We start from the raw sequence: 25,216 nt of genomic DNA, 5'->3' as shown, positions 1-25,216 counted from the left end.
ATTGATAGAGCTGAGAAGTGTTTTTGAGTTGCAAATGAATAGATAAAAAAAGAAAAATATCATTGAAGTTTAATTTACTATCCTTGTCCTCCATTCCACGAATTTAAAAAAGACTTCTCGTACTTTTCTCAATGTTTTTTTTTTTTTCTTTTTTCTGGCCTTTTCATCCTGGCTTAATGAGAAGTTCCTTTCATACTCCTTGTACAAGTACTTATGGGACTGTGCTGCATTTATTCAAAGGTAAGTATTCCTTTACGTTATTACTTCATTTAATGATTCTTCTGTCTTCCAGGCACATGACCAGCCTGATGTATATGAGACCAATGACTTGCCTGAAGCCGAGCAGGGGACCCTGTCGATGTCGGACGCTCTTGTGGTATGTTTTTATGTTGCCACATCTGTTGTTATGTGTAGTGTTGTACCCAGTACTTGACCACTTACTACTATGCCCAGTACCGAGTATTAGTTGATTTTTATGAATGGAACCATCAACACATGTGAAGAATTTTACACTGATTCAAATACGGTCGAACCTCGTCAAAATGGACTCAACTGACCCTTAAAATTAATTCATCTTAACTGTACTTCATCTTATCCAAAAAACAACAACAATAAGACTGATTGCAAATGTAGTAGTAATTTGTTTTAAGTATGTTCAGATAAATGAGGTTTGACTGTATCAATATGGATCTTGAAGAGCGTGTAATCTTATTTTTTTTGTAGTTAAGTTTTAGTTGCAATTTTGTCAAAAGACGTCTTAAAGATTTTTTGCCAATAAGTGTACAATAATAAAATTTTTTTAAATACAGTCAAATCTCGTTATTGGGACACCCGGATTTCATGACTCTCCAAATATCAAGTCACTTTTTCAAAGTCCTGAACTCATGCCATATAGTTTTAATGTTACGTGGCTACAGATTTTACAAGTTTTTTTTTTTGTGAAACTCTGGTTAAGACATTGCCTCTATGGGGAAATATTCGGTTCCGTGAGGTTTTATGCATATAAGCTGGGTATTCATTTATCCATTACCCAATTAAGCAGGGCTGACAGTATGTAAAATGTGAGTAATAAACAGTGGAAATTTAACAGCCATTTGCATCTTGTTTTCAGGATCAATGTGACAGTGTGGAAACGCTGAAAATCTCTCCGAATGATGCCTACACGAAATTTAAAGGCAAAACTCTTGATAGCAGAGGTGTAGGTGAGTGGTTTCTCTGAATTTCATTTCTTGTATGTTTATTATTTACACACTATCACCAGTAACGCAATAGCATTGAACTGTTAATAGTTGAAGAACCAATAGCATCAATAGTTTTGATTGATTTATACAGAGTTGTTCTGAAGCCCATATTATAACTAAACATCAAATATTTATTTTATTTTGAGAACATTTTGCTTATTGATACCTATCGACTTTTACCAGTGTTCGAAATTCATTGGTGATTTGCTGATCCCAGACCAGTGTAAACTGCTTTAGACCACTGAAATAGAATTCAGTAGTTCACGAGACTAGTGGTTAATCATTGTTTTTTAACACTTTTATTTTTACACTAGTGGTACCCGCATGGCTTTGCCCATAATAGAAAATTAAAAGGTCTTTTGGTTCGCCTGTATATTTACAAATAATGTATGGTGAATTTTCTCGCCAATTGGCTTGTGCCCATGTTACGGTTCCATGTTATGATAATTTCGTAATTTACTCATCCATCTTAAGATAATTTAGTTCTTAAAATTTTAATAGAAAAAGAACCACATCGAATTTTCGAAAAATCACTTCGAGGTGCACACTCCCATGCTACAAACTAACTTCGTGCCAAATTTCAGGAAAATCGGCCGAACGGTCTAGGCGCTATGCGTGTCACAGAGATCCCGACAGACAGAGGGACTTTCAGCTTTATTATTACAGGGATGAGATTTTTCCGGCTTTTTCTGTTGGTTTTTAAAACCTTTCCTCCTTTTCCTCCTTTTTTTGTCTCTTTCAGGCCTTATTTTTCTCAAAAATCGGGAAAAAAAATACGGTTTTTTGAAATTTTCGGTCCCCTATTTCTTATTTGTTCTATTTTTCCCCCTTGAATCTTCATCCTCCTCGATATCTGCCAAAAACGTACGTTTTGGAATCATGCAACGACGTCAAACACGTGCTGCGCCGAAGGTTGCATGCCTCATTTCAGATTTCAATCTTTTTGCATCCTGAAAGTATTTCAATTATTTTAAATATTGGGTGGTTTTTTCCTATGTACTACCTAATATCTGCTTATTTTATTCGTCATTTTAATAATATTTTTATTTCTTTAATTTATTTTAGAAAAAATGCAAAACCCAATCAGAAATGGGGCTCAGCACCCACAGTCCTCGAATTTTTTTGTAACTTGGCATGGTTACTTTTTTTGTGTATTTAAGAAAGGGTAAAAAATATTTATGGTGAATCTCAAATGGTTTTAGGCTTTACAATCTGTTAAAAGTTTTGAAATTTCATGATTAAATGAGGCAGCTGAAAGTTGTTCTTTTTATTCCAAAATTGTATTAGAAAGTTTTTAAAAACAAATTTTGGGCTCAAATGCAAGGAAAAAGATAAGCAATCGTTTATATACATATATATTTATTTATTTTCAATTCTTACTATGAAAAGTATGTTCTACCACATGAAGAAATTTTAGATTTTTCTCTGTTGTAAATTTTTACTTTACAAACAGATCTAATTTTAAAATTTATGTTCGCACTCGTTTAACACTATAAACTCAAATGTTTTTAATGTAAAAAATATTTTTCTCTAAAAAATATAAAAAGGTGACACTTGTGTGATGCAGCCAAGATTGACCTCTGGCTCCCCCAACCCTAGCTCAAGGACTCCAGGGTTAGAAATTGTTGCCTCTCTTTCAAAATTTAGATTTTTTTAGGAATCAACACTCTTGCAAAGAAATGGTACAATGCAGCAAATTGTACAAAATTATTACTCATACTTGATTAAATACGTATTACCTTTAAAACTGGTAAATTAGCCATTTTTTGTTGAGTTTTTGAATATCATGGCTTTCAGGTTCTATTTGGATGCGGTTTTGGACATCATCCCTTTCACGAAATTTTTTTTGGATATCATCGCTTTTACGAAATTTTTTTTGGATTTCCTCCTTTTTGCTCTCTGACCACTCTCATCCCTGTTATTAGTAAAGATTTACAGTTAGTTTTAAGATTTTACATTTACTTAAACTTATCTTGTATGCACTATCAGTTTTCAGTCTTATGAAAAACAAGTCATATGTAAATAAAATGCTAATAAATTTATGTAAAAGCATAATTCATCTTTATCTACCATTTGTGTTAAGGGGACTAATCATATTGTTTGCAGACCAGAAAATCTTCATCCTTACTGATCTGCAGGACCAGTTACTTTTTTAACAGATTTCTAATGCTGTTTACTAAATATATTTATTGCAGTTTCTCAAAGAAATTAAAATCATTTTTTTTTTTATTTAAATATATGGTATGTTTTGATGCATATCTTAACCTTTCTTATTTTCAATTTTCCCCTATTGCCATGAAACAATTCACTTTTCAATTCATATTACTGAACTCAAACATAAGTTTTGTGATGCAATGATATCAAATAAGAGCATTTCCTTTTTAGATTTTACCGACGGTATTGGTCGTTCTGGTAAAACTGGTTATGATGTCAGATCAGGTGACTGGGAAATGGTATTTATTTTTCTTTGCACGTAGTTACTGAAATAAGAGATAAAATTTCTAAATCTTTGTAGTAAATCATGATTATTTGTATTAAAGCATTTTAGTGCGTATCATGAAACCCAAAAAATATTTACAAACATGGTGGACTCTATTATTCTTTATTTAGTTAATTTAATGTGTTATGTGGTATCAATGCCATTACTAAATTAGTGGTATAATTAATGACCAAAATTTCTTGGATTCTTTCTGCTACTTTACCCGCAACATCTGATGCACTGAGATTAATGTTTTGGTAATTCAACTTTACCATCATTTTGCACCCACAAGTAATAAATAGTTCATGACAGCTTTATAAGTTGGCAAATTATGGCGACTTTACTTCTTAAGTGCACAAAAGATAGAAAGAAAACCAACTCTTTGATTTAGAATTTTTCTTCTTGCAAATAACATGGTTAAAATACATAATGTTATTTTTATTTATCAATTTTTGATTGGTTTAGCAGGTGATGTTATAAAAAAAAATCTCTATTTTAAGTAATGTTCTTAAAAACAGGTTTTTTATATGCAACACAATATTTTGTTCAAATTGAAATAAAATCACCAAATTATAATGATTAAATCATGGGATCAGTGAAACAACTGTATGCTAAGGTTTTTATTTTAGTTCCTTTGCTTTTTATTTGAGAAAGATCCATCCACATACCAAAAATAAAGATGCAAATTTTTAACTGCTTTGGAAAACATCTTCTAAAAATCACCAAAGAAATGAAAACTGGATACCTTTTTTTCTGTTTTCCTCAAAACTTTGCTCATGTATGCTGCCCACCAAAACTCAACTTTTCCACACTTCATTTTTTTTTCTTAAATTCTCTACACTAGTGGTTGAAATTGAATAACTGAATCTAAAATGTTTATAAAGCATTCCTTTTCTTTCTGTGTGTATTCCTTTTTTTTTTCTTCTTTTTGCAAAGATTTAAAAGGTGAGCTTATGAAAAAGAATGTTAGAGAGAGGGGGGGGGGGGGGGGGCAAGTAGAATACAAGAGGTGTAATAAATGAAACTGATGTTTTCAGGCTAACAAACTTAATGCTACTTATATTGGTGCTTCTTTCAAATTCAATAAAAATAATTGAAATAATAATTAGGGATTAAATGGCTTTTACTTTTGTTTGATCTGTTATTTTCCTTAAAAAACAAACATGTTACCTCTTTTTATGCCTGAAGAAATAGCCATCAATCTAAATAGAAAAAAAAAGCAAGGATTTCTGACAGTGTAATGTTTTCTTACTTTTGTTTTTCAGCAATTTTAGATGAACAAAAATATTTTTATTTGTTCATGTTCTCTTTTGAATCAAATGTAAATGCTTTTCGTGTGATGATTTTTTTTTTTTTAACCGCATTATATTTCCCACAAGAATGACATATTTAGTTCCAAATAAACCTTTACTGTAAAGGCACTTATTTTCGTCAGCCATAATTTTTGCAAAATGATTTCGTAAGCTAAAAATTTTGTGAATTTTTTTGAAAAATAAAATAATATTTCTCAAGGCTTCAATTTTCGTGATTATGACGGGATTGCGAAAATAAATATTTTTACAGTATTTGTTGCTTTAGAACTATTGAAAAAATTACTCTCTCAAAAGTAGCATAGTTGAGGCAGTGAGAAGGAAAGGGAAGTGCCAAAAAATTGAAAAAAATGGAGATAACCGGTACAAATAGTTAGAGAACCTCTCATCTGTTCTGGGGCAAAAGATGGTACTACAGTAAAACCTGTCTACAACAATACTGTTGGGACCTAAAAAAAATGTTGTTATGGGCAGGTTATCGTTATGCACACATTTTGTTGGGGCCAAAATGAAAAAAAAAAAAAAAAATTGTTATATGCAGGTTTATTGTTATAAACAGTATTGTTATACACAGGTTTCACTCTAATAGCCTTGATAGGTGCTGCTATATAGCATGATTTTTTGAAGAAAAAAATAACGAAAGCTCACCTAGAATCTGAACTTTAGACATGTTTTACTCAAAGCTTTATGAAACCCTTTTACATTCCTTTGCTTCTCACTGTCTTAGTTGTTCTTTTTAACAAATACTTAGTGTAGTTAAGCTTGAAACCGAACACATTTTCATCGACTTCATGATGTAACTAACCTTCTATTGAAATTTTTTTGCCTAAACAATACATTTATGCAAAAAAAATACATATGCATATATGTTTTTTAAATTTGTCTTTTTATCTGCCTTGATCTTCATTTTCTGCTTAGTAAACATTGGCATTGGCAAATTATTACTATTGTTGTAATTTGAACTCACTATGCTTCCAAACAATATGATTAAATATTTTCTCTGGTTCTATGATTGGTATTATTTATTTATTTGTTTTTCCAGATTGGAGATCACTCCCAAGAAAAGGAAACTCCTTTGCAGGCATACAACAGAATTCAGTTTGAAACAAAACAGCTATATGAGCAAGTGAATGAAATGAAGGTAACTTTGAATGTACATTCATTTTTGCTTGTTTTTATATTAATTTTGTGTAGCAGTTGCTTGCAAAAAGATAGGTGTCCAGTAGGGTGGTTCAAAAAAACTTTTTTTCTACTAGAGTCCAGGACCCCCTCCCCCCCCCCCCTTTTTAGACTTACTAATAGTATTATGCTGTAAAAATTTTAGCTTCTTATTCACATTTTAAAGGGTGCTGAATGACCCCTTAATTGAATATTAGACGTAGCATAGAAAATGCCACTAATTTTGAAACATTTAATTTCCCCAGCTGTTTTTTCGGGTAAATAATAATTTTATTGCAATGTATATGCATATTACTAGTGTATATGATAATGTGTAGCATTGTTTTTTCAGTTCAATGTATTTTGTTAGCCCCCTCCCCATACTTATGAAGTTTAGGGGAGGGAGTTGAGCACCCTCTTTCAGTTGAAATAAAAAGTTTAAATTCTTCTAGTATATTACTATCTACAAGTCTAAAAATATTGAGTGGTGTCCTATTATCTAGGACAAACTTTTTTTTTTACATGTATTTTTGAACCACCCTACTGTCCAGCCTCTTTATCCGTAATTTAGCATAATATATGTATAGTTTGTAACGTACCTACTATTGATGTTAAGAAAAAGGTTCATTAGTCCTTTTTTATGAGAAATAAATGCTAACAAATCTGTGTTTAGCTTCATCTTAATAAATTAGATTTCAACTTCAATATCTTTATCTAAAATTATGGTAAAATCTATTTGATTCTCATTAAAAATATATTTATATTGTTCTAAATTGTTTTGTCGATAGCTTTTAACCTCATGAGAAAAATTATTGAAGTATTGAAATTTTGATGATGGAACAGGTGCCCTCTGTTTAAATACATAAATAACAAAAAATCTATTACAAAAGTTATTATTGAAGTTATAAACTTCTTGTTTCCTATTTTTGTTGCAACAATTTTAAAGATGAATATGCTCATGATTTGAAATCAGAGTTGTAGTACCACTCATCTTTTCCACCCTCTCCTCATTTGTTGAAAATCTGCTCATCTGTCATTATTTTTAAATTTATTTACTTACTAAGGGAGGGTGGGCCACAATGAGACATTGTAAATTCAAAAATAAATACAATTCTGACAGCTACCACCACCTAGGGAGAGTATACATAACTAAAATGCTTCCCCCAGAATTCCTAGTTCCATACTGTTCTATGCTTTTGTTTTGCAGGAAAAAATTAGTTACTGTTCGGACGCAATGAAAGTTATTTGGATAATTTCTTGCATATATCATAATCTTGAAGAACTTCAACAATTAAGCTAAGTGTTGTAGTTTATGTTGTTACTGACACTTTAATCTTTTATTATTCAGCTGTAGAGATGAAAACAGTCGGAAAAAAAACAGAAAATTTCCGAAAATACGGAAAAACACCATTTTTTCCCGGAGTTAATTTTCACTTCAGAAAAATTGAAAAAAAAAATTTCTACTTTTCAAGGTTTTAATTGAAATTTTCAGCAAAAAGTGATTAGAAATCCCCCCCCCCCTTTTTATGTTAAAATACTGTCTAACCTTACTGCAAGTTTTTGTATGATCATATAACTTGCATATAGATCAAAAAACGTTTAATAATATTTTTTGCAAAAAAGCTTAAATCAATAACCTTAGTGAAGAATTTATTTTCCTTCTTCATGAAACAAACAAGCACAACATCAACCACAAAACTATGTTTCTAATGACTGTGCAAATCAAATGTACAGGGTGTGGCAAAAAAAAAAAAAAAAAACCATCCATTAGAAGACCTGAAATCCTATTTTTTTTTCAAACATTAACCTTGAAGAGCCAACTACTGAAACACTGGCCACTACCGGTGTGTTTACCTTATTTATGATACTTACGAGACAGATAACAGCATTCAGAACAATTTTACAAGCAAAAAAACCCACAGAGTAAATTTTTACCGCGATTTGTAGTTAACAAATTTAAAAAAAAAAAGAAAAATGGGTTTGTAGTTCTAGGGTTAAAAATTGCATATTTTGTCGAAATTTTCGAAAGGATAAAACTTGCCCATAAAGCTGAAGTATCAAAGTTTAACTCACATGGCATCAAAAGATAATTATATATTTAACCTGTAACACTATTTACTTTTTACCGGTGAAATACTGACAGATGTACCAGCCCTCAAAACTAAATTCCGCATAATGTCCTAAATCAGAGAAGTGTCCCAAGTAGAGATGAAAACAGTCGGGAAAATTTCCAAAAAAACGGAAAAAAAAAACGTTTTTTTCCGAAGGGGTTTATTTCCACTCCGGAAAAATTGGAAAAAATGATTTTTTTCAACTTTTCAGGAAGTTAAATTGAAATTTTCAAAACGTTACTAGAAATTTCTCACATTTAAATTCTGATGAAATCCCCCCCCCTCCTTGAATGTTAAAATACTGTCTAATTTTAATGCAAGCTGTTGTATGATAATATAATTTGCATAAAGATCAAAAAACGTTTAATAATAATTTTTGCAAAAAAGCTTAACCAATAACCTTAGTAAAGAATTTATTTTTCTTCTTCATTAAACAAGCAAGCATAACTTGAATCACAAAATTATGTTCTGCTGACTGTGCGAACCAAATGTACAGGGTGCGACAAAAAACCTGGGCAAGCAATTTTCCATGAAACTTTATTAAAAATGAATAAATTAACAAAACACAAAAATAATATGAGTAAACCTTTAGCAATCAATAAATTTAATTGGTTTCAAACTAGCAGCTTTTTGCAGTAATACAGAGATGCAACTGCTTATTGAATTTTGCCACAAGTCCTTTATTCAATCCTATTCCCTATAAAGCAATTGGTTTAGAGAGTTCAAACGTACGTGTAGTTTAGGATAGACCTTCGACTCCTAAATAGGCCATACAGTGTAATAAATGAGATTGAGGTCTAGCGAGTAGAGCGTCCACTCAAAAGATGATATCATACCAAAAAAAAAATGCGCCTTGCACCTATCTTGTCTTTTTGCCCATATGAATCGGTGCGGGAGTTCAAGGAAAATGTCCGGTATACGTTGCTGAAGTGCTCTTAGGCCCACAGAAGTACTATAACTTCTAAAATGTCCTTCTGGTTCACTTTTTGATTCATTTTACGACCCTCATCCACAAAAAACTAGAGATTTTTTTTCGCTTGTGCTCATTCCATCACAGACCAAGGCTGATTTCGGATTTTGGCGATATTTAACATTTTTTAAGGTACTTGGCTACAGACCAATTCTTATTGTTCTGGGGGATATGAGCTGGTTGAATACTATCTCTTTCAGCGTGACCTTGCGGCCTGTCTCAAACGTTTTGGGCATCTTTGGAGTCATACAAATGCCTGAACTTTTTGGAACTCGTAAAACTTTTGTTTAAGCTGTTTTTTCCCTTAGTCGCACTTTATCAGTCACAAATTCCCATCTTACGAACAACTGCTCTCGTGGAAACCCAAGGATTTCATTGAACTCACTTTTGGATGACCTGACGATTAACTCAAATGTTCTTTGTTCATTTTGTCAACTTTCCGGACATCGACGATCATTTCCAAGCCACTTGAAACAACATACCGTTTCAAATACTGTTTGCCGGGGCACAACAAGCAAACGAAATGCCTAAAAAAAAAAATTCGATATATGGAGATTTTTTCGATATATAGAAGCAGTTTTTCTATGTAATGAACATGCAGATTGCAAAAATTTCGATATACAGAAAATTTTGATATATGGAAGTTCGATATATGGAGGTCCGACTGTATATATATATATATATATATATATATATATATGTTTGAAAGTCAAAAAATTTCAATTAATATTTCAAGTTAAATAATAAAAATGTAATTTTTATGATTAGACACACATTACCCAATATTAATGGTTGAATGACGACTGGAAATATTTCTGATGTTTGACCATGAAAGCTCTCAGTTATAAAACAAAAAGGTTTTTTTTTAAAATTAATCTTACCTTTATGGGTATTTCTGTCTAGCAGAAAAAGATGTGTGGGTAGCATATATTTTTTAATGCTTAACCCTTTATGTTCCAAGAAACACAGAGCTGTTAAGAAACCCTAATTTTATTCATAAAAAAACCAAAATTTCCATTTTTTCCAAATTTTCCCGAAAAAACTCCGTTAAAAAAACGTTTTTTTTCCATCACTTCAAAATTTCCGGAAATTTTACATCTCTATTCAGCTGTAATATTTTTAAATCATGGTTTATTTTAATGATATGGAGCAAAAATCTTTATTTTTGTCGTTTGGGCCACAATGAGCCATCTCATTGTGACTCAAGCAGCAGTAAGCAAGTGAAAAATACTTATCTACTTCTTGTTTTAGTTTACACAAAAGAAGTTCAACAATAAAAAATAGGCTTGATTTAAAAATATTTATATTTTAACTAATTATTACAAGTGAACTTTTTCTTTTACTACACAGCTTTGTACAAAACAAAACTAGAAACCGGTTAGTTGTTTTAAAGTTTGCCACACGTGGTACTTATTTCAAAGCACTTTATAATTATAATAAATATTTGTATAAAATAATTGTATAAGTTAAATGCCAAATATTTATTATTTTATTCTTTTTTTGTTACTTAAATCCTAATGGTTTTTTTTTTTTTGCTTACTGTAATTAAAATTGTTTCATATGTAAGAAAAAAAGTTTTAACCATTTAAAATATGCTTTAAGGGGGTACTGGACATTGAAACCATGAAATTTATGAAAAAAAAAAAAAAAAAAAAAAAATCCGTTGTGAAAAAATCAGTATCACATGATGTTGAAATTTTTTAGTAACTCTGTACTGAATTAAGTTTCTTTAATTAACTAGTTGAAGGTACTTATTTTGCAAACTTTAAGTAAAAATACAGTGATAATTCAGCTATCCATTGTGGCCGTAGTTAATGTCTCATAGTGGCCCATCACTGGGCCACAAATTAGGCGGTCACTTGGTGATATATCGCCAGTCTTTTGGTTGCCAAGTTTTGTCGCCAACTTGGCGAAAAATTGGCGATTTTTTTTTTTTTTTTTAAATCTGCTTTCAATGTGGCCATTGCTAGTGATATTTAAAGAGTTAGAGAGAGAATCCCATTAAAATTGCAATAATAGGGAAATAGCATTAAATTGGTGTAAAAGGAAGTCATGTGATGCACACATCAGCTCGTTTTTTCTAACATTAAATGGGCTGAATTTGATGCAATATGCTATAATTTAATACCTTTAATATAATCAAGTATGTTTCTGTGCTTTAGAACTCACCAATATACGAAAAAAGAAAAATATGTTTTTTGTCTCATTATTGTGGCCCACCTTCCCCTAACCCTTAAATGCATGATTTTTAAAAATTTATCTTTTGGCTTTAAACTTCTGTTCAAATTATGAGAAAAATACTTCAAAAAATCATAGTTTAATTTAGGGATTGTTTATGGTTAAACAACCACTTGGCAACATCAGGATTTAACAAAAAATGCCACATAATTTCCAATCAAATGTCAAAACATTGATGAAAATTGTAAAATTGGCTTACTTTTTAAGTAGTCGTAAAATTTATTTGTCATGGAATTAAAAGTAGGCATTTTCACTTTAAGAAACACAAACTTTAAGAAAAATAATAATAATAAAAAATCCTACATTTTCAGATTCCAAATAACAAATCTGTTTTTGTTCTCCATCAGATGGGTGCATTTACAATTATAAAATTGGTTTTAGCCACTACAGAGTTTAATTTTTACTTATAGTATTTTGAAGACTTTAGTTGAGAATGTTACCGAATGACATGCATTAAACACAATGCATTAAAGGGTTGATGCCATTTGCTATTTTTTGTTTCAAACTAAAGTCCTTGTTTTTAAACAAGTGAAGTATTTTCGTTCATTGAAAGAAAATGCATTCTTTGTATCATTTCAAGAAACTCCTAGAGGCATTTTTGGTTGGTAATTTTGTTGAGAACGCTAGAGCAGCACTAATTGAGTATGGTTCTTTGATCCTCAGGTGTCTTCGGAGAAAGAAAGCGAGTCATCTCAAGTGCCGCCTGCAGTGCTGCTGCAGCAGATAGAGCAGCTGCAGAAAGAACTTCAGAATCTGCACATGGAGAAGGTCCTGGGCTCGGAGGCCCTCTCAGAAATGTCCGATCCCCTCGGTGCCCTACATAAGTAAGGACAACCTTTATTTCCCAAATTGGAATTTGTTTCACTGGGACGTCTTACATTTTTTCTCTGCAAATCTTTTTAAAGGTTCAGAAAACGGTATTTGTTTCCACTAAAGCTTAGAAATTTCTCATGATTATAAAACCGATTCTACCTGGCTGTTATAATTTCAAATGTTTTCCCCTTGATTCTATTCTATTACATTTTTTAATCCTTTAAGACTTCATGAAAAGCAGACTTTCTTAAAATACTAAAGAGAAGCAGACCATAACCACCTAAAGAGGTGGGAGCTAGTCAGGCTATTGTATAGCCTTTACTCCCATCTACTCAATCAGGGATTCTCAATTCGACTGAGAGAAATATATTTCTGTTTGTAATTTCTTTTTATTTTATATGTGAAATGCATATTTGTAATATATATATATATATATGTGTGTATATATATGTATATATATATGTATGTGTATATATATATTTCCCTGATTGAAATAAAATGAATTGAATTGAATAACTGGGTGGCGACAGATCAGGGAAATCAGGGAACTTTATTAATCTGGGAAAAATCAGGGAAATATCAGGGAATTTTGAAAAAAAATAACAAAAAATCAGGGAAAATTGATTTTATGAAGAAAAAAAAATTTTTTTTTTGCTTTTCAAAATTAAGTAGTTTAATTCCCTACGCATTTTCCGCCAATTATCTGTTCAAAAAGTAAAATTAATGAGGTGCGATTATACACTGCCGCATATTTGTGCATCTTTTTTCCTCATCGTCAAAGTATTGAATCTTACTTATTAACCACAGGATGAACTTCCTAAGATTGTTTCTGTGTCTGTTAGATTGTTTATTTTACCTAGCTTGAAATTTCCTTTTACGCTTTCAATACTACGTAAAATAAACAACCATACATGCAAAGAGGAAGCCTTCATTAATGCCTTAGCTCCTTTGCTTTTATTCCAATGACTCGAAGTGATTAGCGTACTGTAATCACGATTTCAAGAAGAAATCTTTGGTTTTTGAATTAATACTATAAAGCTTAAAAGTTATTACTTCTTCACATTTTTAATTTAATTGCTAAAATTGAACTTTCAATTAAAAAAACTTTTTTTGCCGTTATACTATTTGTTGTCACCGCAGATTATAGAGGTTTTCTTTTCTTCCGACTTAAGTGTTTCTTTTATTTTATAACCAAGTTGTATTCTTCTTTTATGTATTTTGAAATTAACTAATTGTTTTTTTTTTTTCTCTTGCATTTCAAAGTTGTTTGTTGCAAAAGCAATCTAAGATTTTTTTTTCGTTACATACTGAAATCATTTGAAATATAGTTAACTTGTGTACTTAAGTAAATATCTTTATTTTATTTTTTTTATTGTTAAAATGCTGTATTCATACATTAAAACCTATATTCTTGATTAGAGAAAAGCTCCCTATGAATGGATGTCAAATAGTTTCATCTGTTTTGCATAAATATGTCAATTAGTTATATAAGAATAACTACATTACTTCTATTCTTTCACTATTACTTGTTATACTTGCAACAATTATTATACTGTTTGAAAATTTAGTTCAAAATAACTTCAATTACTTTTTAGTTCTATCATAAATACACATATGTTCTGAAAGAGTGATTTTAATAGTTGCTTAAAATTCTTATGCTAAGTGGTTTCTGGAAGTAATTTTTTTTTTTTTTAAATTTTCTATAATCTTTCCATGTAGAAAAATTTAATATACTGTTTTGTAGGTCTTTTTCCCCAAATCAAAATTGACTTGATATGTTTTTTTTTATAACCATTTTATTAAGAAGTTAGCATCTTTTTAAAAATATATCTTTAGTTCAACTAAATGAGAATTGTTTTAATCATTTTTAGAAAGCTTATGGCACAAGTTGATGCATTCAAAAAACAACCTGTCCCAGAAAAAAAGACCAAAACTTCTTCGGCTGTCACCGAAGATACCATCAAGTATGAGCTGTACGTGAAGCCTGACCAATCAAAATTGGAGCAAGCATCCAAAGTATAAACAAATTCCTTGACAATTCCACTTTTGTTCCTGTATTCTTTCAAATTTGGTTCGCACACTACATTTTTCTGTTATTTGTGAATTTTAAATGCAGTCCCTACCTGCATTATTATTATTATTATTATTTTTTTTTTTTTTTTTTTTTTTTTTCAATGTGGTGCATACAATGCCTTTATAGGTACAAAATGTCAGAAAATATTTTTATGCATTCCTGTTTGTGTCTTATTTTAGAACTAATGGGAGAATTATTTACCAATAACTATATTGAAAGGATTCTGGTGTTTTGGGAGGGAGAAAAGTAACAATATTAATTTACTGTTTCATTTTTTTTTTTTTCCTTTTTTGGTATTCTTACATTGTAAAATGATAGGAGCGCTTTGACAATATAATGGATTTATTGCAAAATAGTTTCCTTGTTTGACAACCAGGGTTCGGCGTATTTTTTTAAAAAAAAGTCAGACTTTTTTGTCAAGAATTTGGTTTTAAAATTTTATTTATTTTTAAATAACAAATGCAAGTCCATTTGAGGCAGGGTTGGCAAAAACCCGGGTTTTTTTAAAAAAGCCCATGGACCCAGGGTTTTTTGGGTTTTTTTAAATAAAACCCAAAAAAAAACCCAACTAAAGTTGGGTTTTTTAAAAGAAATGTGGGTTTTTTTTGTCTTTTTTTAGGGAAAATGTAGGGTACTTGTAGCATATTGTAGCGTAAGTATATGGGCAAAGTGCAAAAATTGTCTTCGGGGAAAAAAAGCTGGAAAACTAGTTAAAATTCAGCATTTTCTGAAGAAAAGTATGAAAGACGAAAAAATCTAAGTATGGTGAAGTTTCGGATTTTTTAATTTTCATTATTACCAACAGTTAAGGCAAAGTTACTTCTCGAGTGAGAAAATCTATTGTTCGTTTTTAATTACTACGTTTTTTTTTTTTTTTTTTTTTTTTGCATTTTACTTTATTGTATTTATTTTGTTATGCAAAACTACTGTAGAACCTCAAGTAGTTTAAATCCCTTTTTACTGAATTCCAGCTTAATCAAGACATTCTTTGAATTTTATGTTGCCTGTTTTTCTATTTCTGTGTACAGAGTTAGAAATATTCAACTTTTTCGTAAGATAATGAAAATACTGTATCTGTTCTGTCGACCGTTTGAAAAATCTGTTTATTTCTAAAAAATATACCTTGTGTTTATTCGAGATTTGTGATGTGTTGGTTAGCAGAAAATAATTCACATGAAAGCCTTTTAACTAGATTAGTTTCCTCTGTACACATATTGAGAAAATCAGACGTGACAGGACTTGATGGAGATAATTTGAGTTATTTATTGACCAGTTAAAGAAAAAAGTTAAATACATTTATTTAAAATCTTTGAAGTATTTTTTTAATGCCGTTAAGAGTTAAGAAATTCTATTAAAGTTCAAAATTCATTTTTTTATGTTCATTGTCTGCGGTGAAGAACAAATAAGAAAAAAGTTTAAATTGTGAAAGTATTTAAATTAATTATTTAAAAAAAAAAAAAAATTCTCAGAAAATTTTAAAAAACCCAAAAGTGGGCTAAATAATGGGTTTTTTTAAATGGGTTTTTTCAAAAAAACCCATTGGGTCCAATTCGGCCAACCCTGATTTGAGGCAGTGAGAAGTGCAGGGAGATAAGTGGACATTTTCAAGTTTTGTCAAAAAAATGTTTAAAGCTCTTGCCCTAGGTTTTCATTGAAAAGTTTTCTAAGTCATATTGTACAGCAGCACCTACCTGGGCCAGTAGTTCTATGTATTGCCCCCAAACAGAGGAGAAATTTGCCTATCATTTGAAATGGTTATCTTCAAATTTTTAATTTTTCCCCTTACGTCCCTTTGCTTCTTACTGCTTCATTTATACTGCGCAAAAAATCTTTGATTGTTACTGTGTTTGTTACTATCTTTGTTACTATGTTTAAAATTATTGTTTTTTTTTTTTTTCCTTCCAAATACTTTTGCTAAAATTGAATTTCTATCTTTTTTAGAATAAATAAATTCCAAAATAGTCTGGAATCCTGATTCTACGAGTTAATTTTTTTAATTTTTATTTTATTTAATTTTACTTTTATTATTATTATTATTAGTATTTATGAAAAAAAGTTATTTTAAGCAAATGTCTCAGGTGCCTACAGACCTAAAAAACTTTCAAGTGGCCTTAATTTTTAAAGAATTTGAATAGAAGGTCATAAATTTTCTTAAAACTGTATGAAAAATATCTTAACTTTACCAATGGCAGAGATCACTGGATTTTAGCCAACTACAAAAAGAAAAAAAAAAGGGTTTGTTTTCAAAATTTATGCATAAAATTGTACTTTACTTATGTAAACAAATAAAAATTCTTATTTAGACTAAACATAATCTGTTTATTAATTATATAAAAATCCTACATCATTTATATACTACTCTCAAAAGTCTTAGATGATTCCTGATTCAATTTTTTTTCTATATTTCTTTCCTTTTCTCCTTTAAAAAAAATCATGTGTAAAATTAATTTTATTTATGTAAACTCTGTACCTCAGAGCCAGACTGATTTAAGTCCAAAATTTGCAATTTTCCATTTATTAGTGCATTGTGTTTGTAGAATCCTATTGCGCATTGAGCCATATGAATGTAAGGCTAAAAAAAATTGTTTGTAATTATTTGCCAAGTGTCAAAAGAGCACGAGTCCAATCCTTTGTATGCACCAAGCCATTGTTTCTCTGCTCTCCTGTAAAGTAGTGATTATGTGACTTATGTTAGTCTGGCTCTGAGGTCAGTACTGTCATGTATATTTATGGATGACATATATTCTTTATATAAGTTTTGTGAAAAGTATATCATGCATATAAATATTTTAAATATGTTGCATGAGTTTTAAAATCTAATGAAACTGGTTTTTATCAAGATAGAATGGGGTTCATATCCATTATATTGCATTAGTAGGTAAATTTCCTTTATTTATGCCCAACGGAATTGATATTTATAATTGAATAGTTAATCAGGGCCGTAACCAGAAAATAATTTCAGGGAGGGTTTAAAAACTAATGCGCAGTTTTGCGCTATTTGTGTATTCAAGTCTTCTGGTTATCTATTATGAAATCGTTTTATGTGATTGATATACAGATGAAAGACATTTGAGTTTTGGAGCAATATTTTTTGGAAATTTTTAAATATAAACAAATTTTTAAATGTCAAATTGAACTTTTCGGTGGAGGGGGGGGGGGGGTTGAACCCTAAGACTCCCCCTTGCATACGGCCCTCTAGTTAACTCGTCTTGAGACAAAGAATTTTTTGGTGCTGTTCATTAACAACATGGAAAAAGTAAATGATTGTGTTCATTTTTTTTTGTAATGTAGCTTAACTTGGTTTATTCTTGCACTTTTTGACTTCCTTACTTTTGTATGATTATGCATTGCAGCATAACTATAAAAGTATTTATTTATTCATTCATTTTTAGTTAGCAAGTCTAGAGCAACGTCTAAGGAATCTTGAAAGTATTATTGGACCAGACAAGAAGAAAATGGTAAAAATTCATCTACCATTGAACCACTTCCCTCTTACCACTCAAGATTTAATCTAATCTGTCTGAGCAACTGTATGCTTAAAAATCATACTTCACTAAATTTGTAATTTTAATGTAACTTTCTTCGTCATCTTAAAAGTCACTACTGCCTTTTCCAGGGTTTATGCGCCCTTGAAAAACCTTGAAAAGTACTTGAAAAAAAAAAAAAAAGGTTCATTCTCAAGTGCTTGAAAACGTTTCTTAGGGCTTAAATCATCAGCATCTTGCAAATGTTTAAACATTTGGCTAATCGAATGTTATTTTCACATATGGGTCATTCTCCAGAAAACAACTTTTGAACGCAAATATTTTTCAATTTCAAAAACTTTTGTTTTCTTTTTTTTTTCATTCTTACATGAAAGTGTTACTTACTAGAAGTCACCATAAACAATGGCCCAGCTAAGTTCCAATTATTTTACTTATAAATAAAAAAAATAAATAATGCCTTTTCACGGAAATAAAAAAAAAAAACTTTTAATGTCTAAAAATCGTGACCAATTTCATATCAAAGTAGTAACTTTGTTAATTGTGCAAGCAATCAACTATTTTAATGATTAGTGGGAACGTAATATTAAGCTCTCTTAATTAAAGTATGGCTTAATTAGTAGTTTCAAATATATGTCAAATAATAGCATTTAGTAAATTTGAGGATATACTGGCAATTTATAATTTTGGTAGGATGCCTATTATTGATGTATTTCCCTCCATCATTTATTTTCACCTCAGAAATAATGTCATTGATGAAGTTCTGTCTCGGTGGTGAGGAATTTTCCATTAATATGCACCTAATAGGTAAATTTTTCAAAGTTTTTTTTTTCTTCGTTGTTACAATCTGCACATATTAAGCATATGAAAACATGTTCTCTTCTTTTTTTACATTAATTTATACCCCTGAAATTCAAGTTCAGGGAGGTGAGAAGTCGGAATAACCACGTTAAGTTTTTAAAGCAAAATCTCTATCTTCTTGTTTTCAACATTGTGTGTTTAGGTAATGAAGGTGAGAATTTATTGTGTGACATGACTCCTTGTCCTACTAAAACGAACTAAAACACACTATTAAAAGATTAAATAATCTTAAACAATTAGTATTTGAGACACTTATGAAAGGAATAATAAATAAATAAGTATATACTTTAAATTAAATAAGTTATTAAGCTACATAAACAGTCACTCAAGGTGTGTGACATGCCACGGAGGTGAGAATTCACATGTTGTGAACCAAAAATATACTGAAATAAAAATTATTATTGAAAAATTGGTGGCAGGTTTAAATAGATATATTTTTGATGAAATCAAAAATCAATGTTAAATGAATTATTTCTTAACGTTTTTACTGTAAAAGGCATGTGACAGAAAAGTTACTTTTTGAAGAATGACCCATATGCTACCTTAGATTAGTATATTTTATATTTAATTTAAATAAAAAATTAATAATTTCATTTTATGGGAAATTGCCAACATTAAACTTGGTTCACGAAAATTTGCTTCCCTTGTTTGAGATTTCAATCCTTCTGCATCTTGTGAATCTTTTTAAATTTTTGGCAATTAGAAATTATTTTGACGCATGCTACATCAGATTAGCTTGTGTTAGTAATATTTTTAATAATTAAAAGATTAATTACTTTTGTTTTGTTGAATTATATACCTATATTGAAAACCTCCTCTCTGGCTATGTCACTGAACTTAGGTATTTTGGTTTTGTCCCATTAAAGTTAAAAACACTCATGCAAAAGTTTTTTTTTTTTTTTTTTTTTTTTTTTAATAGCTTGCTGATTCTTAAAAGTATACTGCTTTTAATGTGGAGATTGAAAAGCTAAAACTTATGTGATCTTCTCTTTATGACCAGGCTTTTCAGAAAACTTTTGACACATTATCAAAGTGTCTCTTGTTTTAGAAAATACAATTTTGATTGCTGATACTTTTAATGTTGCTTATTATTTATATGTTTGCATTAAATGAAATCTGCATAAATTTTTAGTATAAATTTACAATATAGAAAAAATCTTGAAAAGTAGTTGGATTTTTTTCTCTCTGAAGAGTATGAACCCTGTTTTCTGTATTTGCTTTTTTATTATATTTTTAAAAAACTTTTGGCTTTTTAAATTGTTTATTTGCAAAACTTTAATTGATCTTTCAATCTTAGGTTTTAAGCAAGAAAGAGAAGATCATTAATTGAAAGCAGTTATATGTCAACTATATTTGAAAGTTGAACGATTGAAATTTTTTTAGCATAACAAGTTTCATTTTCATTTGCTTAGTTGAAAAATGTTAAAATGTGTCCTTAGCCCTTGAATTTTGTTTTTTAAAAAGGCTTATGAAAGCTGCCAAACTTGATGCATTAAAGTTGTGGAGTTGTGAGTTAATTTTTATTTTCACAAATAAAAATTAACTCAATAAAAATCTTATTTTTGGAAACTTGCTAACATCAAGCGTGTGCTTCACCAAAATTTGCATGCAGTGTTCGAGATTTCAGTTGTTCTGTATCTTGTAATTTCAATTATTTTTGAAGTTGGAAGCTATTTTAATCCACCTGCTTATTTTATTTTTCTATTAAACTTTTAATAATGAAAAGAAATGCATTTCCACAGATATTAAAGGAAGAGAAAATTTTGTTGCATATATATATTGCATGTGGAAGAAAACAGATTAAGGAAGCAGGCTCAGGATTAATGTTATATTATGTAAATAAAAATTGAGGAAATAAATCAGTCTTTTATCTCCAATTTTGTTCCCTAATATAATTATATGTTCTTAGTGATTTTGAATTTTCTACTCAATTTAATGATTTTGTTTTTTATTTGCAGTCTTTCCTTACCTCCAACACTGATGGAAAAAGTGTAACTGTGAGTATTTTCTTTACCTTTCACAATTTCTTCAAAGTTTCTCTCTTTTCAGCCATTGTAGAACCCTTTGGTGTATCTTGTCAAATCAAATAAAATATTCATTTGATTAGTTTATAAATGCATTGTTTTTCATGCAAGAAGTCAGAAGCGTACAATTAGTATATTTTTTTATACTAAATGTGTTGAAGGTAATGAGGTTTAAGTCGACGCTGGCCTCATCAGTGGGAATTAAAAGTTACAGTTGAGGAGCAAAAATTGACTTGTACTGTACAATTTATTTCTTCCCTGTACTTTCTCCCTGTGTGAATTCAGAGCAGGGGTCATGACCCCTTTATAAGTGATCAAAGATTGCCTAAAGTTGTGTTTTGGAGACTTATTAATGACAGAAATCTTGCGACTCCTTTCTAAGAAATAATAATGGGGTGGATTTCCGAAATATTTAGAAGTGTTATTCTTCTGGTTCCAAATTGCACTCTGCTTTTGTTTTAATAATTCATTTTACATCCCATTCTTTGCTCAGTTCAAAGTTACCTTCAGTTGCTGGATCACTTAGAATTAAGTCAGTAAGTCATTTTAAATGTTTTTTATTATTATTATTTTAATTTTTAGTAACGGTACAACATTTAAATAGTTTTTCTTTTGTTTTATGCCAATAGATTCTATCATACTATTAAAGTATGAATAAGACAGTTTAAAATAGAAAATGTTGGGGAAAGTTGCCTTTAATGTCTAACTGTTTCAAAATGCTCCAGAAAACATCAGGCCATACTCTGGTGTCTGTTACAGAAGGAGATTTCCTCTCAGAATTTGCATGTTTTTTTGGGAAAATAGCAATTTTTCTCAAAACTTTGACATTGTTGATTGCATAACCTCCCCTCCCCTTCAAAGACTAATTAGAATAACACCTACTCGCAATCAGATGGCACAACTTTGAGGGTCACGGCTGTGGACAAAATTCTGGATTAATAAAACTAAAAATAAATCATCATAAATAAAATATAGAATATTAAGTTGAATAAGTATAATTTTATGTATTGTAACTATCATAGTGTCCTATCACAGTTCCAAAAATATGAATTGAAAATATCAGATGAATAAACATTGTCAAGTGCACCACCGCTATGCCAGGAACATTTCTTAAAAATAACATATGATATTGAAAAAAAGCTGAAAAGATTTATTAAATAAAGACAATGTGAAAAGTTAGAAATATCAATGGTAAATTATGGTCACAGACCATTTTTGTGTGTGAGACATCAAAATCCCATCAGCGAGTACACGCAGCAGACTCAACAAGCATGGCTCCTCCAAGCAATGGAACCCATTTTGTGAAGAATCACACTAAGTGAAAGTTAAAAGTCCATACTTGAAGTTGAAGTTCATAATTTTATGGATCCACCACATATGTATGGTAAACCCTGTACTGGTCTGACCACCAATTATATGGAAAGGCTAATATCCAGTTTACTGGTGGAAATGGAAGTGCCTATTATCTTTTAGGGATAGTAGTTTTTCTGATACTGATGTGCACATTTGCCTCTTAATTATTTCGACCCAGATTTTTTTTAATGACAATTTATTCACTGCAATAATTTTTAAGTCAAAACTATACTCGATCTATGTTCTCACTACAAAATTAATTGATTTATTTTGTTTACAACATAATTTTGAGCTTACAATTTTGCTTTTAAATTTCCGAACGAAATGAAAACATTTTCTTTTCTTTTTGTTCTTTCCATAGAAACTCGTTTTGTTTCCACTCATTTTCACCTCGATGAAGACAATAAATAAATAAGGCCCTAGTGAAATTATGAAATGCGTGGCTCAAAATCACATTGCTATTTTTCCTTCTCCCCTGCTAGGTTCATTCAGAAGGAAACGTCTTAACTTGGCCGATTGCCAAATCACGTACAATCTCTGGCAATGCCAAAAAATGTAAATCTTGTGTCACGTGATATGTATCACGTAAAAGTATATAAACCTTGTCGGGACACGCAAGCGAGTCGCTTGCCATCATGTTAAGTTTATTTGCTGATTTTTTGTCACGCATGTTTCACGCTTCTAACAGTGAATTTCAACAATGGAAAAGCGATAAAATTTTTTAGTTTCGCCAACTAAAAAACGCTTATAACTTTTTCTCTAGTGGATTTAGGTTATTTGATCTTGGACGCCCTGACAATTTTATCATTAGGAGTGCAATATTTAGAAACCAAATAAAATCAAAAGTCCATTCTGTTCTCACGTAGTGTGATTTCCGCTGAATAATTCAGGGTGGCGACAGATCAGGGAAAACAGGGAGATCAGGGAAAAGTCAGGGAACTTTATTAATCAGGGAAAAGTCAGGGAAATATCAGGAAATTTTGGAGAAATAACAAAAAATCAGGGAAAATTGATTTTATGAAGAAAAAAATTCTTTTTTGCTTTACATAATTAAGTACAGTGGCGGATCACCGCATAGGCGCATGAGGCGATAGCTGGGGCCTCCAGCAAAGCAGGGGGCCTCCGGGCCGCGAAGTGTTACATACTCAAAACGAAAATATTTTGCTTTAGGATTTGCCATGGAAAGTCATAATTTTGAGTGCAAAATGATCAAAATTCATGGAAATTGACAGTAATGGATTTTAAGCGCTGACTGATTGCTCCCCATAGGGCCGCGTCTAAGGGGGCCCCAGGCTTCAGGTGCTTTTGTTTGGATCTTTCCAGGGGAAAAAATTGTTCGTTTAGAGGAATTGCAATGGGTAACGTCATAATTTTGAGTGGAAAATGCTCGAAACTCATGGAATCTACAATTAGTCATGGATTTCAGGCGCGGGTTTGCTGCTCCCAATGGGGCCCCCAGCGTCTAAAGGAGCCCCAGGCTTGGAGTGCGTTTGTTTGGATTTTTCCAGGAGAAAAAAATGTTTATTTTGAGGATTTGCCATGGAAAGTAATCATTTTGAGTGGAAAATACTCAAAACTAATGGAAATTGACAGTTAGTGATGGATTTTTGGCGCGAGCTGATTGCTCCCAATAGGGCCCCCTAATAGGATTGCTCCCAATAGGGCCACATCTAAGAGGGCCACAGGCTTCAGGTGTCTTTGTTTGGATTTTTCCAGGAGAAAAAATTGTTCGTTTAGAGGATTTGCAATGGAATGTCATAATTTTGAGTGGAGAATACTCAAAACTCACGGAATCGACAGTTAGTCATGGATTTTAGGCGCGGGTTTGCTGCTCCCAATAGGGTACACTGCTTCTAAAGGGGCCCCAAGCTTCAAGTGCGTTTGTTTGGATTTTTCCAGGATAAAAAAATGCTTGTTTTGAGGATTTGCCATGGAAAGTAATAATTTTGAGTGAAAAATGCTCTAAACTCATGGAAATTGAGAGTTAGTCATGAATTTTAGGCGTGGACTGATTGCTCCCAATAGGGTACCCTAATAGGATTGATCCCAAAAGGGCTTCGTCTAAGGGGGCCCCAGGTTTCAGGTGCCTTTGTTTGAATTTTTTCAGGAGGAAAAATTATTCATTTAGAGGATTTACAATGGGTAAAGTCATAATTTTTTGTAAAAAATGCTCAATACTCATAGAATTATCAATTAGTCATGAATTTCAAAATATATTTGTTTCTTTCCTCCGTAATGCTTCATCGAAACAAACAGCATATTTCGTGTTCCACCGTAGCCATCACTTTTTCTGAGATCGGAAAGTTCCCGCTTTTTTTTCAAGGTCGTGTGTCCCCTAAAGAAAGTGGGGTGTTAGATAAGAAGTAACAAAAGGAAAGGCATTATATGGCTCAAGTTCCACGTCAAATGGAAGCCAAAACAGGGCGGTTGACCTTGGGAAAATGACCGCGAGCACCGTCCTTCTTCCCTGTACATTTCAATCCAATTCAGCAGTGCAGTGTCATCTTGTCTTGCAACAGTGGTCAGAATCTTGCTAGTTTAATGAAAGAAAAGAAGCCTTCTCCCCCCCCCCAAAAAAACAGCACTGGAATTTAGGTGAGCAATCAAACTTTTTTTTTCTCTAATGCCTGAACTTACTTTTTAGTCGTAAGTTTGAAAACGAAATTGTTTCAATAGAATCGGTAAAGTAGGGAAATGTGGGGCAAAGTGAAATGGTTAAGATCACTTACTTCATTTCAGTATGAACAAATTGGAATTTTGTTCGAAAATTTTCGGCTCATAAAGTAGGAACAATATATTTTGTAATAAAACTTGCATTTAAACATTATTTTTAATTTTTAGCTATAACTTTGCACCTCCAAAAAAAGGTCGAAATATTTACTTTTTTTTCTATGGGGCAAAGTGAAAAATGAAATTTTTTCGAATTAAACATTTTTTATTTGATTATTAAAGATATCTTTGATCAAATGAATGAGTAAATAAAAGAATAAATGAATGAATAAATAAAAAGAAAAGGAAAAAATAAGCAAATAAAAAATAATTAGTTAATATATGAGAAAAATTAAATGAGTCAATAAAAAAAAATAATTTTAATTCTGAAAT

General features: G+C 30.9%; 1 protein-coding gene across 1 annotated transcript in view; it reads left to right on the top strand.

The window, feature by feature from the left end:
• Positions 1–298: 298 nt before the first annotated feature.
• LOC129233318 (dynactin subunit 2-A-like) overlaps positions 299–25,216 on the top strand; it is a gene marked incomplete at its 5' end in the record, with an annotated part of 38,848 nt that continues 13,930 nt past the window's right edge. Inside the window, 8 exon segments of the mRNA XM_054867369.1 lie at positions 299–376; positions 1,112–1,202; positions 3,627–3,694; positions 6,073–6,171; positions 12,171–12,331; positions 14,192–14,336; positions 17,787–17,852; positions 20,696–20,734. Coding sequence (XP_054723344.1) covers positions 299–376; positions 1,112–1,202; positions 3,627–3,694; positions 6,073–6,171; positions 12,171–12,331; positions 14,192–14,336; positions 17,787–17,852; positions 20,696–20,734 — 747 coding nt within the window.

The sequence above is a fragment of the Uloborus diversus genome, unplaced genomic scaffold (assembly GCF_026930045.1).
Source record: "Uloborus diversus isolate 005 unplaced genomic scaffold, Udiv.v.3.1 scaffold_331, whole genome shotgun sequence".
NCBI lineage: Eukaryota > Metazoa > Arthropoda > Arachnida > Araneae > Uloboridae > Uloborus > Uloborus diversus.
This window is presented reverse-complemented; position numbering and strand designations above follow the sequence as displayed.